This window comes from Electrona antarctica (assembly GCF_951216825.1).
Source record: "Electrona antarctica genome assembly, chromosome: 13".
Classification (NCBI taxonomy): domain Eukaryota; kingdom Metazoa; phylum Chordata; class Actinopteri; order Myctophiformes; family Myctophidae; genus Electrona; species Electrona antarctica.
In genome coordinates, this window is record NC_136794.1 from 22,404,595 (window position 1) to 22,418,370 (window position 13,776).

The 13,776-nt window shown below is 42.0% G+C and overlaps 1 protein-coding gene across 1 annotated transcript in view; it reads right to left on the minus strand.

Annotated features, from left to right (window-relative positions):
- Positions 1 to 12,726, minus strand: part of kcnh7 (potassium voltage-gated channel subfamily H member 7) — a gene marked incomplete at both ends in the record, with an annotated part of 65,114 nt that extends 52,388 nt beyond the window's left edge. The window contains 2 exons of the mRNA XM_079517695.1: positions 11,869 to 12,099; positions 12,651 to 12,726. Coding sequence (XP_079373821.1) covers positions 11,869 to 12,099; positions 12,651 to 12,726 — 307 coding nt within the window. The remainder of the gene's footprint in view (positions 1 to 11,868; positions 12,100 to 12,650) is intronic.
- Positions 12,727 to 13,776: the final 1,050 nt, after the last annotated feature.

The window sequence follows — 13,776 nt, forward strand, 5'->3', positions numbered from 1 at the left end:
TTCTGACGTTATTAGACTAACTAACCCTCCGCAAAACTTTGGGCAACTCAACCGTCATTGCATCTCTTTATGTATTTATTTTATTTTACCGACGGCACGGGTGGGCGGCTGTGGGCACCAAATGACTCTGTCGGCGTCACAGTATTTACGCCCCTGGCGTTACTACCTTTTACCTTTTAATAAAACTACCGTTTTATTTTATTATCCACGCCAGGACTTTTATCGTTTTCGCTCCTGTCTGTCCACCAGTCAGTTACTATCAGTATCTGTCAGATTTTTCAAATTCCATTCCGACTGGTAATGATTGGCCTCCACAATTTACGGGAGTGGCCCGTTTTGAACAAAATGCCACAAATCATGAACGCTGCTGTGAAACCTTGTACACACATCCCCACCAGCCGGCCAAGGAAGAATCTGCTTTTCTTTTTTATCTGAATGTCTGAATCTGTCCTGTGTTTCATAATTGTGGTACTGCCATGTCAACATCTATACAAAAGTCGTAGCAAAATGTATTGTGGTATTGTCGCTCAGAAAACACCACCCAACAGGTAAGTCAGAGTCTGGGACGTATCATAGAAGGACCGTACGTACCTAATCAAACCACTAAACAGAGCAAATGGAGGGGGGGGGGGGCTTGAAAAATTAAGTGCCCCCTTTGAAAAAAAAGTATGCCCCCCTGCTGATTTGTGCCTGGAGACGGCACTGGAAACACCTACGCTACCCTTCGAGTACAAATACTCTACTCGAGTATCAGGCTGAGTAGAAATACTTACCAAGGATAAATCCTATATCCTATTCACTTAATTATTAATTAATTCATTAACTGACAGTTTCACTTACCTCGTTTGAACTGCTTTGTCTGAAGGCCTAGAAGCAAGCCTAAGTTATCGTTTACTTGCCTATGGATTCTTTTCAGTTACTTACCTCTGAAGATTCTGTTGATATTATAATGACCTACGTACCTGTGATGTACCTCGATGACTCCATCCAGTGACGACTCCTGCCCAGTCCTCGATCCCTGTAAAAAGAACTTTGAGTTGCCTACCATTGAACTGCTTTTCCCCTAAAAAAAGAAAGAGAAGAAGTGACTGTCTGTATTTCATTTTCTGTAATAAATTGCCCTGGTTTAACACCTTGTGAACGTGACTGAGTTTTGGTGTATCAGTCCCCATAGTATGGTTATGCATGCTACGCAGTAAAATCCATTCTGTAAAATGATTAATTAATCATTCTGAGAGTGTACGAATGGAACAAAATTGACCTACAAGGTCCACTTCTTCTTCGTGTCTGGCCATCCTCTCTACTGTATTTCTTTTTTCAGTGGTTGGCGCAGGAAAGTGCAGCGGCATTTGGTTCGGCCATCGAGTACATTGTGGAGCAGAGATACATCTCATGATGTGGTCCATTGTTTGTGGTTCACCGCACACACATGCATCAGAGATATAAGACAAAGAAACCCAGCTCACTATCCGTCTCTCGTTCCAATTATTTGTATCCTACACTTACAAGGTAAGACTAGCTATAAATCTCACAACTCGGTCAAGAAAGAGTAGGTATATTAGAGTCCTAAACAGAAGCAGATGTGCTATTTGTCTTCATTATATTGTCCAATTTATCCTGCTGCTGCAGAAATGGGGAGCTGTGATCGAAGTCAGTCCAATGTTGACTCTAAATGGTCTGTCTGTCAAATGTTCTCGTGCTTGCACCGGTATAGTAGATGATCAGATCTAGCACTGAGGCTGATGGCAGCAGGAATGCAGATTAATTCTTAATCCATTGAGACCTGGAACGCATCCATGTCACGTTAGCGTTTAACCACATTAACCATTAACATTTTGGGCGGGAACCCCTTTTGGTGTTTTAAACATTGTTATAATTTAGCTATTGAAAAATAGCAGATCTACAAGCTCATAGCGCGCCACCGAGTGGCGCGCTATGAACTTGTAGGTCTGCTATTTTTGAAAAATCGTTAAAATGTGCCTCAAATCTTTCAGAAAATTGTCATGATTTAGAAAACATTTTTTTTAAATTTCGACGTCAGGCCTAAATGGGTTAAAACATGCCGTATATGCCCAACACACTGATAAGCTGAGAGGCTTAACTGTGGGCAGTGAGGGAAAAAATGCATGACATGACTATAGCATCCCCCCACTGTGCAGTAGTTTATGTCAATGAAAGAGGGATGCCTCCATTCATTCCCTCACATCAAGAGACCACAAGCGAATGCTTCCCCGTGCTGGCCGCGAGCTGCGCCTTTTGCACCTGTGGTGGGAATGAATAGTCATTGTGTGCAGATCAGCACGCTTGTTCATGATGGAAATTTCATTACAGTAGATTCTATTTCCATCATGAATTATTAATAAAAACCCTGCCACTTAATCATGGAATCTTTTATACTCTGTGCTCTAATGAGGATTCAAAGATCAAACGTCATGTTCAGACAAGTCTGTAATTTATCCTAAAAATGCATGCAGCATAAAAGTAATAAGTACAGTAAGTAACTATGCACTTTAATTTAGCAGCATTTTAAAAAAAATTACAAAACAACAGAAGCTTCACATTAATCTGAATCGGCTGCAGTGGAAAGAAACAAGCTCTAATTTATTTATTTGCATTTTGTTACAAATGCATCCAGCAGTAGGCTACAGCTTTTAAAAATGAGCCTACAGCCCCAGACTATTGCCTGGTAGGACTCGCGTCTAATGAATACTGACATGTTTATTGTTTAGGGCTATTTTGCTTAAGCCAATACTCAACTTCACTGGGGCATAGTCAATCGGGACTGGGGCATGTTGAGAGAGGGCATGCAAGCTAACCCTTTGTTTACTCTTTTTTGCCTTAAGTGGCAATATCTCGCCTCAGTGATACTGCTGTAAGCCACACAGCCTGGTCTAATTTCATCTTCAATCAGTGTCTTCCAAGCCATCAAGGCTAACTAGCAACTCTAGATGTAAGTGCATAGCATTTGTGTCTGCACTCTGCAGTTCTCAGTTCTATATTCTGTGCACCATGGTTTTTCACCTCAGTTCAGCATGAACACTGTCAGAAACTCTAAATGCAATGGATGTTAAAATGTGTCATTGTCTTAAAGTAACTGATTAAGAGGGAAAAACCCAGATGGATTTGGCACGACTATTAGATGACTTCCTACAACCTACGGTATCAGCATCCCGTGAGATGAAAATATGAATTCGTATCGTGAGGCTTGTTCCGTGGTGACGTTCAAAGCTCCATCTGCTCCCCCTCATAACTAATACACTTTGTTTCACATCCTAATTAGGGACAGCCATGCTTGCAAATCACCCCTTTGTAAAATAAATTATGCACATCTTGCTATAATTAACATCATAATTATCAGCACTCTGTTTTCTCTTTATGACAAGGTAAAGTTACACTGTGTAATCTGGAAATTTCCATGCCGAAAAGATGGAATGATTTAACTCTGCTGTGACCTCATTCCCTATTAAATCTGATCTTTTAAGGGTTTTTTTATAGATTTTTTACATCTTCTCATCATAACTTGGAAGGATTGACTTCAACTCCAATTAAACGTCCCTGAACATGATAAAGGAAAGCTTCTGGATGTGTTTCAGCATGTGCAGTCAGAAACCAAAGAGGACCGAGAATGATGAAAAATGCATGTGCTTTCTTTTTGAGAGCAGCCATCCAAGTCTCTCTGAGGCCACTCCTCGTGCTCAATGGGCACCCAGTGTCCCCTGGACCCTCCACCTGCACCGCTACCAGACCCCCCTCAGCAGGGGCAGGGGGTCCTTCACTGCGCTCGGAGGGGAGTCTCCTATGAAACCCTGCACCCACGCGTAGCACATGGCCCTGATCATTCAGCGTGGTTAAGCTGCGGCTGTTATGTTAGCCATTATCCATTTAACTTCCCTGCTGCGGTGTCAGCTTCCTTTCATTCAGTTACAAAGTATTATTACACCCGGAGGAATAGGATAGTTTTACAAAGGCAGTAAAGGAAAGCATTTATCTCATTGATTATGCATAGTCTTTTGGGGAGGTTGAGAGGAGGCACGTCTTCTCTTGCCTTTCCAGACGTTCCAGTATATGGCAGGCCACTAAATTAGTGTTGAATTTGCTGGGGGATGGAGAGGGAAATCTATGCGTCTGTTTTTGATATGATCCCACCCATCCTATCCAATATATATTAGAATTGCACCCATCCACCCATTAAGGTTGAGTGGGTCAGTCAGTCAGTCAGTGGACCCTTGGAGTGACCATTGTGGGGCCCAACAGGGCCATAATATAGAGTCATGGGGCATATATTATGGAGTCAAATGCACATAAACCCCATCAAATGCACATAATACATTATGGATATCAACATGCACTGATGTAAAAAAAAAAGCATTCAACATGAACTGATGTCAGACACAACAGAAGGGCCCCTTTTATTCGCTACTCTCCCTCTGCCAACCTGGGGAGAGCCGGTCGCTTCTTATCACCCGGTAGAACGTAGCATGTGGAAGGAACACGTTATTCCAACCAACCAGTTCCTTTCCCCTCCATCAGGCACCCCGGCTGGCCAGGGGGAGGCAGTAGAGACCAGGATTAGGGTACCTACCTACACGGACATGGTGGAACATGCAAGAAAGGCCCTTTCGTCATCCCTATTATCCCATGTCTCCTGCTCTCTGAAACCCCAATAACAACAATAAAGTGGAAATGCCCTTATGACTTTCTGTGCCAGCACTGTTTATGTGCTCCGCATTGTGCCGCTAATTATATATAGTGGATATAGTGCCCTGCACAATTTTTGCTAAATGTTGCTTACATTTTGAGAACCCTGCTACAGATGTGTTACATTTCTATTCCTTTTAAATCTACCGGTGTATTGCTGCTTGTTCATGGCAGAATTTTTATTGGGAGACTGGGGTGTCAGCCAACTTATGGAGAACAAGAGGGGTGGGACGAAATGAGGAAACCGAGAGGTGTTTTGAGAGAAAGGAGAAGGAGTGGACAAACAGGGACAATAAGTGTTTAAATAAGTTCTGCAAATTGTAAAGTCCTGTTTGCATCTCAGTTGGGAGACACAGGCTTTGTGTTCAGTGTGGTGTTATATTAGTTTAGCCCTGTGAGTTTGTATGTTTCAGTAAGCTGTCTATCACCAGCAGTGCAAATGAACGCTAGGCTAACGCTAAAAACAAGCAGAACTGTCCTCAAACACTGGTGACTGCAGGAGGACAAGTGTGTGGAGGATATGTTTTTGCACCAAGTTTCAAGTGAGTATGATCACTACAGTAGGCTACTTACTGTATGTGAGAACTAAAAAAAAACATTTGTTGTAAAGGATAGAAAGTTCATTAGTGTGTGGGTTTTCCTTTGAATATAGTGTGCTTCAGGACATTGCTGCACCATTGCTGACAAATAGAAGTGCTCTACAGCACCTGGAACTAGAAGTTTTGGACACTGCAACTAAGTGTGAGTACAGACCATCCATCTAACTGTGAGAATTCTCCTATGAGCTCCAACAGCGCCTGGTACCACAAACCACAGGGTATTTTTCTTTATTTTGTTTGGGAAGTTATTGTTGTTCAATTTTTTATTTATTTTTATTTTATCAGGGTCAGTTTAGCTGTACAATAAGCTAACCAGGCCTCTTTGCACCTGATTTAAGTTATATGTAACATTCGACTAATCACAGTAGTGCACACATCCCGATGTTGTATTTTGTGGCCATTACCAATTTAGTGAGTGGGCTACAGATATTTCACTTTCAAAAAAACTTTCATCGTCTACTCTGGCTTTTGTGAACACCCCAGACAGTTTTTAAGTTGCTTGATTCAGTCTTTAGATCAGATATTCATTTTAGCTACAAAATAAAGGCGCTAGATTGCCAGCAGATATGGCCGATTTTAGTCTGAAAAGCCCCTCCCTTCCGATCCCCCCCAAAAACCGGGAAGCATAATCTTCCATTCTTACCTCATGCTGGTCACGCTAAAGTCTCTCTAGAAGCGTTAATATTCCAAACGAGATGCATGCTGAAGTCAGAAATGAAGACAGAACATTGTCCCTTTGGTCAAAACCATGGAGGGATCCCTTAGATTATGAGTTAATTACGAGCCATTCTTTTGGAGCCGTAAACAAGGAAGTGAACGACAGAGCGCATGCGCGAAACACAAGGTTTGATTAGAAAGGATGTGTATTGTCTTCAATTGGGTGCATGGGAGGTTTTGTGCCTTCAAGGCTAGACGCTGGGTTCCAGGGGTGGAGTTTGCTACGCCTGAGGTTTGTCCACCAGTTATTTTCCTCCAATCAGTTAAAGTCATTTGAACAACTCAGAAACGAGTTTAATCTGCCCAGAACTGATTTTTATAGATACCTCCAACTAAGACACTATTTACAAAGACACGATGACTGGGACAAAATTCAAACCCCTTCGAGTTTGGAATCTCTTTTTATGGACATACAAAAACATGGTTCATTCGCCAAAGTAATTTCTATCTTATATCATACTCTGCTAGAAATGGTTCCCAATAATTCTCTTTATATAAAAGCCAAGTGGGAGGCAGAAATACAACAAGAGATTTCACAAGAAGAATGGCTAGACGCCTGCACTGAAGTGCATAAAGTAACAAACTCTAATTCTTGGAGAGAATATCAATGGAAAATTGTAAGCAGATTTTTTAAGACTCCATTATTGACTGGTAGAGCAGGCACTACTCCTACAACTGAGTGCTGGCGGGAATGTGGTGAACAGATCGGTAATCATACGCATATCTTTTGGACGTGTCCTAAATTACAGCAATTCTGGAATAATGTTTTTAATGACATTAACAGAGTGTTTGACACTCAGATACCACAAGATTTCAAGACAGCTATTCTAGGAGTAGTGCCGACTGGGTTTGAAGGTAGGAAAAAGGTGTACCTCCTCCAGATATTGTTAGCAGCGGCCAAAAAGACTATCACAATAAATTGGCTAGGAAAACACCCTCCAACCCACGAACAATGGCTAAATAAAGTAAAAGAAATTAGAGACATGGAAGAAATTACTTATTTGGTGAGGCTACAAAATGAGCAATTTGTTAAGAAATGGACGCCCTTCGCGCGCATCGAGATTTAACATTACAAAGATTGATGGACACCCCCCCCCCCTTCCCCCTCTTTCCTTTTATTTACTTTATTATTCTTATTCTATTTTATTTTATTTCATGTCTGTTGAATTACTCGATCAAGATGTTGTCTTTCATGTTTACATTTCTTCATTATTATTGTTGTTAGTATTATTTATGATTATTATTTTTCAAATGTGTTACTTTCTATGTTGCTGCTGTCTCCTTGGGGAGACAATTTTGTATTGAAGAACTGAATGATGATATATGATGCATATGTATAAAATGTATTGTCTACCCCGGCAATGACAATAAAAAACAATAAGTTGAAAAAAAAATAAAGGATGTGTATACACGTCCAAGGCTTAATTAGTGTTAAGAGGCGGCTGTTCATAGCTACTGTGGAGTCAGTCAGTTGTATGGGGCAGAGACATGGACCCTCACAGTACAACAGGAAAGAGCCCTGGATGGAGTCTACACAAGAATGCTACGAATGGCACTAGGTGCCACATGGACGGACCGCATCAGAAATGTGGACCTATGGGGACCTACCACGGGTCACAGACAAAGTCAGAGAGCGAAGGATGAGGCTGACAGGGCACTGCGTCAGTCACCCAGAACTTGAGGCAAGTAAATGAACTCTATGGGAGCCAACCCAGCGTACCACCTACGTAGACGTACTGCGGCGCGACAGTTTAGCTAACAACACTACAGAGCTCAAGAACCTGATGTTAGATAGGAAATGGTGGAGGGTAGGGATCCAGGAATCCCAAGTTAGTGTTGGCTAGACCTCACTCTCACAACAATCTGGGAACACATCGACAAAAATAAACCCTCGGCTGTTTGTTTCCTTTGAATTTGCCTCTGGGGGCAGGCCCCAGTAGAATGTGTATAACAGGATGTTGGCCTGTTTGGCCCGGCCTCAGCCCTCCACTTCCTGTGGTGTGCCTGTGTTTTCATTCCCACTATCAACAGTGTATACACATTCTGAATGGCCTTGCTGACAGATTCAGTAGCGCAGCACAGAATCTGTTCTTGAGAGATTACTCTCGCAATAACCAACTACTTAGCTGCCCCAGCCCCTTTATATACAAACCCATTGTAACTTCAAACTCTGTTTGGGGTGTTCACAAAAGCCTGAGTAGTTGATAGAATTACCAAAAGTTAAGTGAAATATCCCTTTAATGTAAGTATTTGTTGTATGCGTAAAGCTTAACATTTTTTACCAAAACTTCATTGTCCCTGATGTCAGCCAGGACGGTGGGGTGTGTGTATGTGTGTGCATGAAATTGTGCGTGCATGTGTGTTTGTGTGTAAAAGTGAAAAAGTGTGGAGTGGAGTGCAACCGAGAACACACTTATCAGGCTGAGTCATACTTGATGTAATGCTAGTTAATATCATCACCTTTCAAAGTTAATTCTCTCTCTCTGAAAATCCTCCCCATGTTGATTCATTTTCTGTTCTCTTTTCAACATGAATGCTGTGTGGTTTGTGACGGAAGGTGCATGGAATATAGAGGGTTTAGTTAAATGACCTGTTAATATGACGGATTAACTCATTTGTATGGGCACTGATAGCTTAGAATGGGGTCAAGAGAGGAGACATGGTGGCACACAGCTACTTTCCGCCCCATCAGCTTCAGTTTGTAGCGAATCCAACTTGAATCAATAGCACTATATGGCTCTAAAGGATGCCATGAATGTTTCATTTGCATTCCCCTATAGCTGTGGGAGCATGTGGATTGTGTCCTCTGTACGCATTTAATGCATTTACTCTGTAAGCTGCTCATTCTCAGTCACCACACTGTCAGCACTGACATCTTTATTCATGAGCACAGCCGCTCACTGTAGCTTCCTCTGAGGAGTATTAAGAGTCATGTCCTGAAGCCTCGATGCACACCAGGGAGGATTGGGAAGAGAAGGGGGTAAGGATTATGTCGGAATGCTTCTGTGGATCCTTGCGCTGCCACGCATTACAGACAGATGAAGTGCAGACGGCGTAGCGTTCAGTGTACGGGAGGCTAAACCTGATTTGCACTTTTGGGGACATGCTGTCACACGACAGCATGAAAAAAAAAAGGTGAAAAAAGTTGACATAATTTTTTGCCAAGCATATGTCACGTGATCAGTGAGGCATAAAGGCTTAACTGAAGTTGCCTTGAAATCCTACTTGTCAAGAGCTGAGCGGGTAGAGTCGTCGCCGGCGGTCCCTGGAGTACTTTGTGTAATTGTCTTGCAGGTTCCTGAAACCATCTATTCAAGCGTAGTAGCAGCATCTGGCTCAGGTTTTTCCCCCTGATTAGGTAGCCGAAACAATGCTTGGACCGATGGCTTCTGATGCTAGATTAAACATGCATCTACCAGTATAGCCTAGAATTTCATTTCATCTAGCTAACGATGAAAATTTCATTTCTTTCCCATTTTAGTTTATGATTATATTAAATCAAATGCAGAAAATATGCCCATGATTCCAACTATAAAAACCTCTCATCTTGTTTCATCCTGAAAGAGATGATTTTGCACTGACTTTAAAGGGCTATAATCATGATGACCACAAAGAACCCTGCTCAAGGATGGCAGGAGGAGGACAGCAGGTTTGCTGCCTCTGCATAAAAACCCATTTATGCAAGGGCTAGGATTTGTCTGAAAATTAATGGCAACCCCGTTACAAACAGCAAGGGTGTCCAGGTGCAACACCAAAGACCAAAATAGTTACCCTACAGTATAACATGGGGGACTTTTGGTTTTGCAAATCTGCTATGAGTATGAAACATATATCCCATCTGAATGTTGACCTGTATGACGGAGCGTTGTACAGTTCAATATTATTTGCATATAGTTATACCTATACTGCATGGGAGCTAAATGCACAATGACGTGACATGAGCACATACTGAACTCATTCTACATACTGGACAAGTGGCAAGCAAATCTATTCAAGTATTTCTTCATTAAAGCAGTCTGGAATTTACAGGGAAACAGGTGCACGTTGGACTCAAATGAACTTGCTGTCTTTCTCGTTCACTCTCACTCTTCCTCCGCCTCTCTAACTTGCTCCTCCGCTGCCTGCCTGTCACTGTTTTGGCCTGTCACAGCAGACAAAACGGCACCATGTCATCATCATGGCACTTCACCAAGCCCCTCCTTATCGTGTCAGCTGCGATCTGGTCCCTGCTGTATGCGTCGTAGCCACGAGGCTAACTGGAGCTACAAATCACACGTTTGGCAACCAGTAGCCTACTTAATTGAGGCACCCGTCCCTGTTATGCTGTGTGAAATGTGAACGCCAAATATAACAGCACATGTACAGGTAATTCCACTCCTGTGTGGTCTTAATGTAATACACTGTTGAGACCAGTTGTGTTAATGTCGTGGTACCTGTCATGCTAATTATTACAGACCTCTTTCATAATGTGGTGGGTATTTAATTCTCACTCGCCCTCTTTGCCATATAGTAAAACGAACGTGCACACACAGCACCACACCAGTCAATAAACCTGAAGTTGAGCATTACATGAGTAACGTTATTATCCGAATAAATACAGCAATGTGAAACATTGTTAAAGGCAAAGCCACACCGGTTTTTTAACCATTTGTAAGTCAGAGAGTGTACAAACATTTGTACACTCTCTTTTACTGTGTAGCAGAATATCCTTGCTGTTTTTGCCTGTCAAGGGCAAAGTCTTCTTCCGCTCCTGTAATGCTGTGTTCACACGGGCAGACGCAAAGATGCAAAGCTACACAGTGTATTTGTAGCTGTTGTAGCTTTTACAGCAGCTACAAACGTTGGATTTGCTTTGTAGCTTCACGTTGCTGGCTTCCATTGACAATGAATGGTAGACTGCGTGGTTGCGTCTGTCCGTGTGTCCGGCAACATGACAGACCAGGGCCAGTGCTCAGAATGCCAGGTTACATTATGGGATGCAGAAAATATGCCCATGATGGCATTATTCCAACTATAAAAACCTCTCATCTTGTTTCATCCTGAAAGAGTGGTAGTAGAGTATTGAGGAGGTGAACTCATCATCATTGTGGGAAGAAGATATATATGAACCCAAATACTTGTAGTCATCACCCTCTGTTTCAAAGGAGTGTTTTGATAACGTGGTTATTGTTGTATTTGCATATATTTACGTATTCAGTTTTTGTTTCGTTGAGATAAAGACCAACACAGTTGGAGGCCTGCTCAGGAGGTCAACTCTCAGGGGCAACACGGACATGTCTCTGCGTCAGAGTACACACTGTCAAATCTGGAGCATTAATTTAACACCATGTATAAAAAAGTGACCCATAGCAGGGTAGTACTTAACTTGAGTATTTCTAATTTCCAATACATTTACTTCTACTCCACTACAGCTCAGATCCAAATATTGTACTTTTACTCCACTACAATTATTTGAAAGCTTGAGTTATTAGTTACTTTGTAGATTTTGATTATTATTACAAAACAAGAAAACATACATTAACCACTTCAGCCCTATACATTTTGGGCCATTTGAAAATAGCCGATCTACAAGCTCGCAATGTGACTTCAAAATATTTGTATACATTTGAAAACCTGAAATGGTACATTCTCCATATTGAGCACTTTCTACTTTTGGAACTTTAAGTGCATTTTGATGCCAAAACCTTTGTACTTTTACTCAAGTACATTTGGAATTCCGGACATTTACCTGTAACAGAGTAGTTCTACATTACAGTATTGATACTTTTACTTAAGTAAAAACTTTGCGTACATATTTTCCACCACTGCTGCTGTGACACAGCCACCCTGCAGCATCAGCGAGTTACTGACTCACCATCCTTGCGGTGGTAGGTGATCTCCACCTTGCGCTCATCGGATCCGAGCAGAGCCTGGGCGACCTCGCTGATGGCATGGCTCTCGGTCAGCTGGCCATGGAGGAAGTCACAGGTGCACGGCCTCTGCATGATGTCCGGCCTGGAGAAGCCGGTCATCTCGCAGAAGCCGTCGTTGCAGTAGATGATCGCACAGTTCTCCACCCTGGCATTGGCTATCACAAATTTACGATCTGCAGGAACAAAATGGCAATTGTCTGTGAAGGTGCTGTATAGGCTATATAGGCTGCTGTGGAACATATCATACATACATAACCTCTTAACCTTCATATTGGTGCTATATCATCAAGTACAAATATTAAATGAATGTCTAATCATATAAAAAGTGGCTAGATTAAGCCATCACACACTGTGTGTGTGTGTGTGTGTGTGTGTGTGTGTGTGTGTGTGTGTGTGTGTGTGTGTGTGTGTGTGTGTGTGTGTGTGTGTGTGTGTGTGTATTCCAAATTCAATGCAAGTATGTACAGCAATAGCACACAATAGCTTTACCTTACTTAAAACAATAACCATTGACACTTTCTGACACTATAAACCTCACTTTATTTGCTGTGGAAATGTTCTTACAATTTCTCCAAAGCACACACTAAGCATTGCCCATAGTATAAGGCATTCAACCAGAATATTTGGTATAAAGCTAAATAAAGACATTCATATACTGTACAATTAAACTTTGTTACATTGGCCTATCTATGGCCATCAAATATAATATTTATCAAATACTTACTTTGTCCTTCGAATTTCTTTATTATTATTCCAAGAAATGTGTTTTGTGGCGCAACGTGACCTCTTCGCACAGGCATGTTTGGACACGGAATATCCCAAGATCGTTGAGTAAAAGTTATAGATGCTGGCTAATATTTCCCTTTCCACGAGTCATACTCGGAACAAGTAGGCTACTCTACGTCCAATTACCTTTCCTAGTTCTCATCGAAGAGTTCTTCAGCCTGCATGCGTACCAGAGCATTTAAATGCCTCCTCACCGAAACGCACGGAATCGGGGAGGATAGCTTGGGTCAGATCCAGTTCGCAAACCATTTCTCGTTGGATGCGATCTTCACGTCCTCTGTAGCGGTGTGTTGGGCGAATGCAGCGGACAAGGCTTCATAATATGCCAAGGGGTGTGACGTTGCTCCCTGGGGGCTTAGTTTCCTCCACCATCCAGTAAGGTTAATTCCCAGCGTTGTGTAGCGAGACATAATCGGAAACGTAGCCTACCGTGTTTTGCTAGTATAGTTGCCATTAGGCTACTGCACATTTGGGGGAAAGAATTGTTTCCCCGTTGTTATTTCAGTAGCATTAGAATTGTTTAACTGTTTACGAGGTCTGTGAGCTGTGAATGAAATTAACAACGATTCTGTGACTGCTCCGCTGTCCAGGGTGCTGAAGTTTCCGTGTAACACAGCAACATTTCCCCTTGGGAATGTAAATGCAATACAGTATTTTACTGATACGTTTGTTGCGCAATATTTTCCTGTCTTGGATCATTTTGATTTAGGCTTCAGCCATGATTTAGGCTTCAGCAATGCAGTATTATTATTATTTTTTGAATAATGTCTGCATTCATACCAGAGAAATACTTTCAAGTTCAGCCAATCTCTGCAAGCTATAGTAACCCAAAGCCAGGCAGGGTAAAAAAAAAAAGAAAAGCAAATGTGTGCATAATGCAAAGCCCCTCTCACAGGGCTGAAACATCTGTCCCAGTATTTCAGCAGGACTCCATATTCCATCTGGCCCATTGAGAAAACAGGCTGAATGGAAGGAAAAGACGCCAACACATCACATCAGAGAGCATGTATTTGCTATGTATTGGCCATCACTGAACACTGTGCTTCAGTAAAACTGCTGCAGTA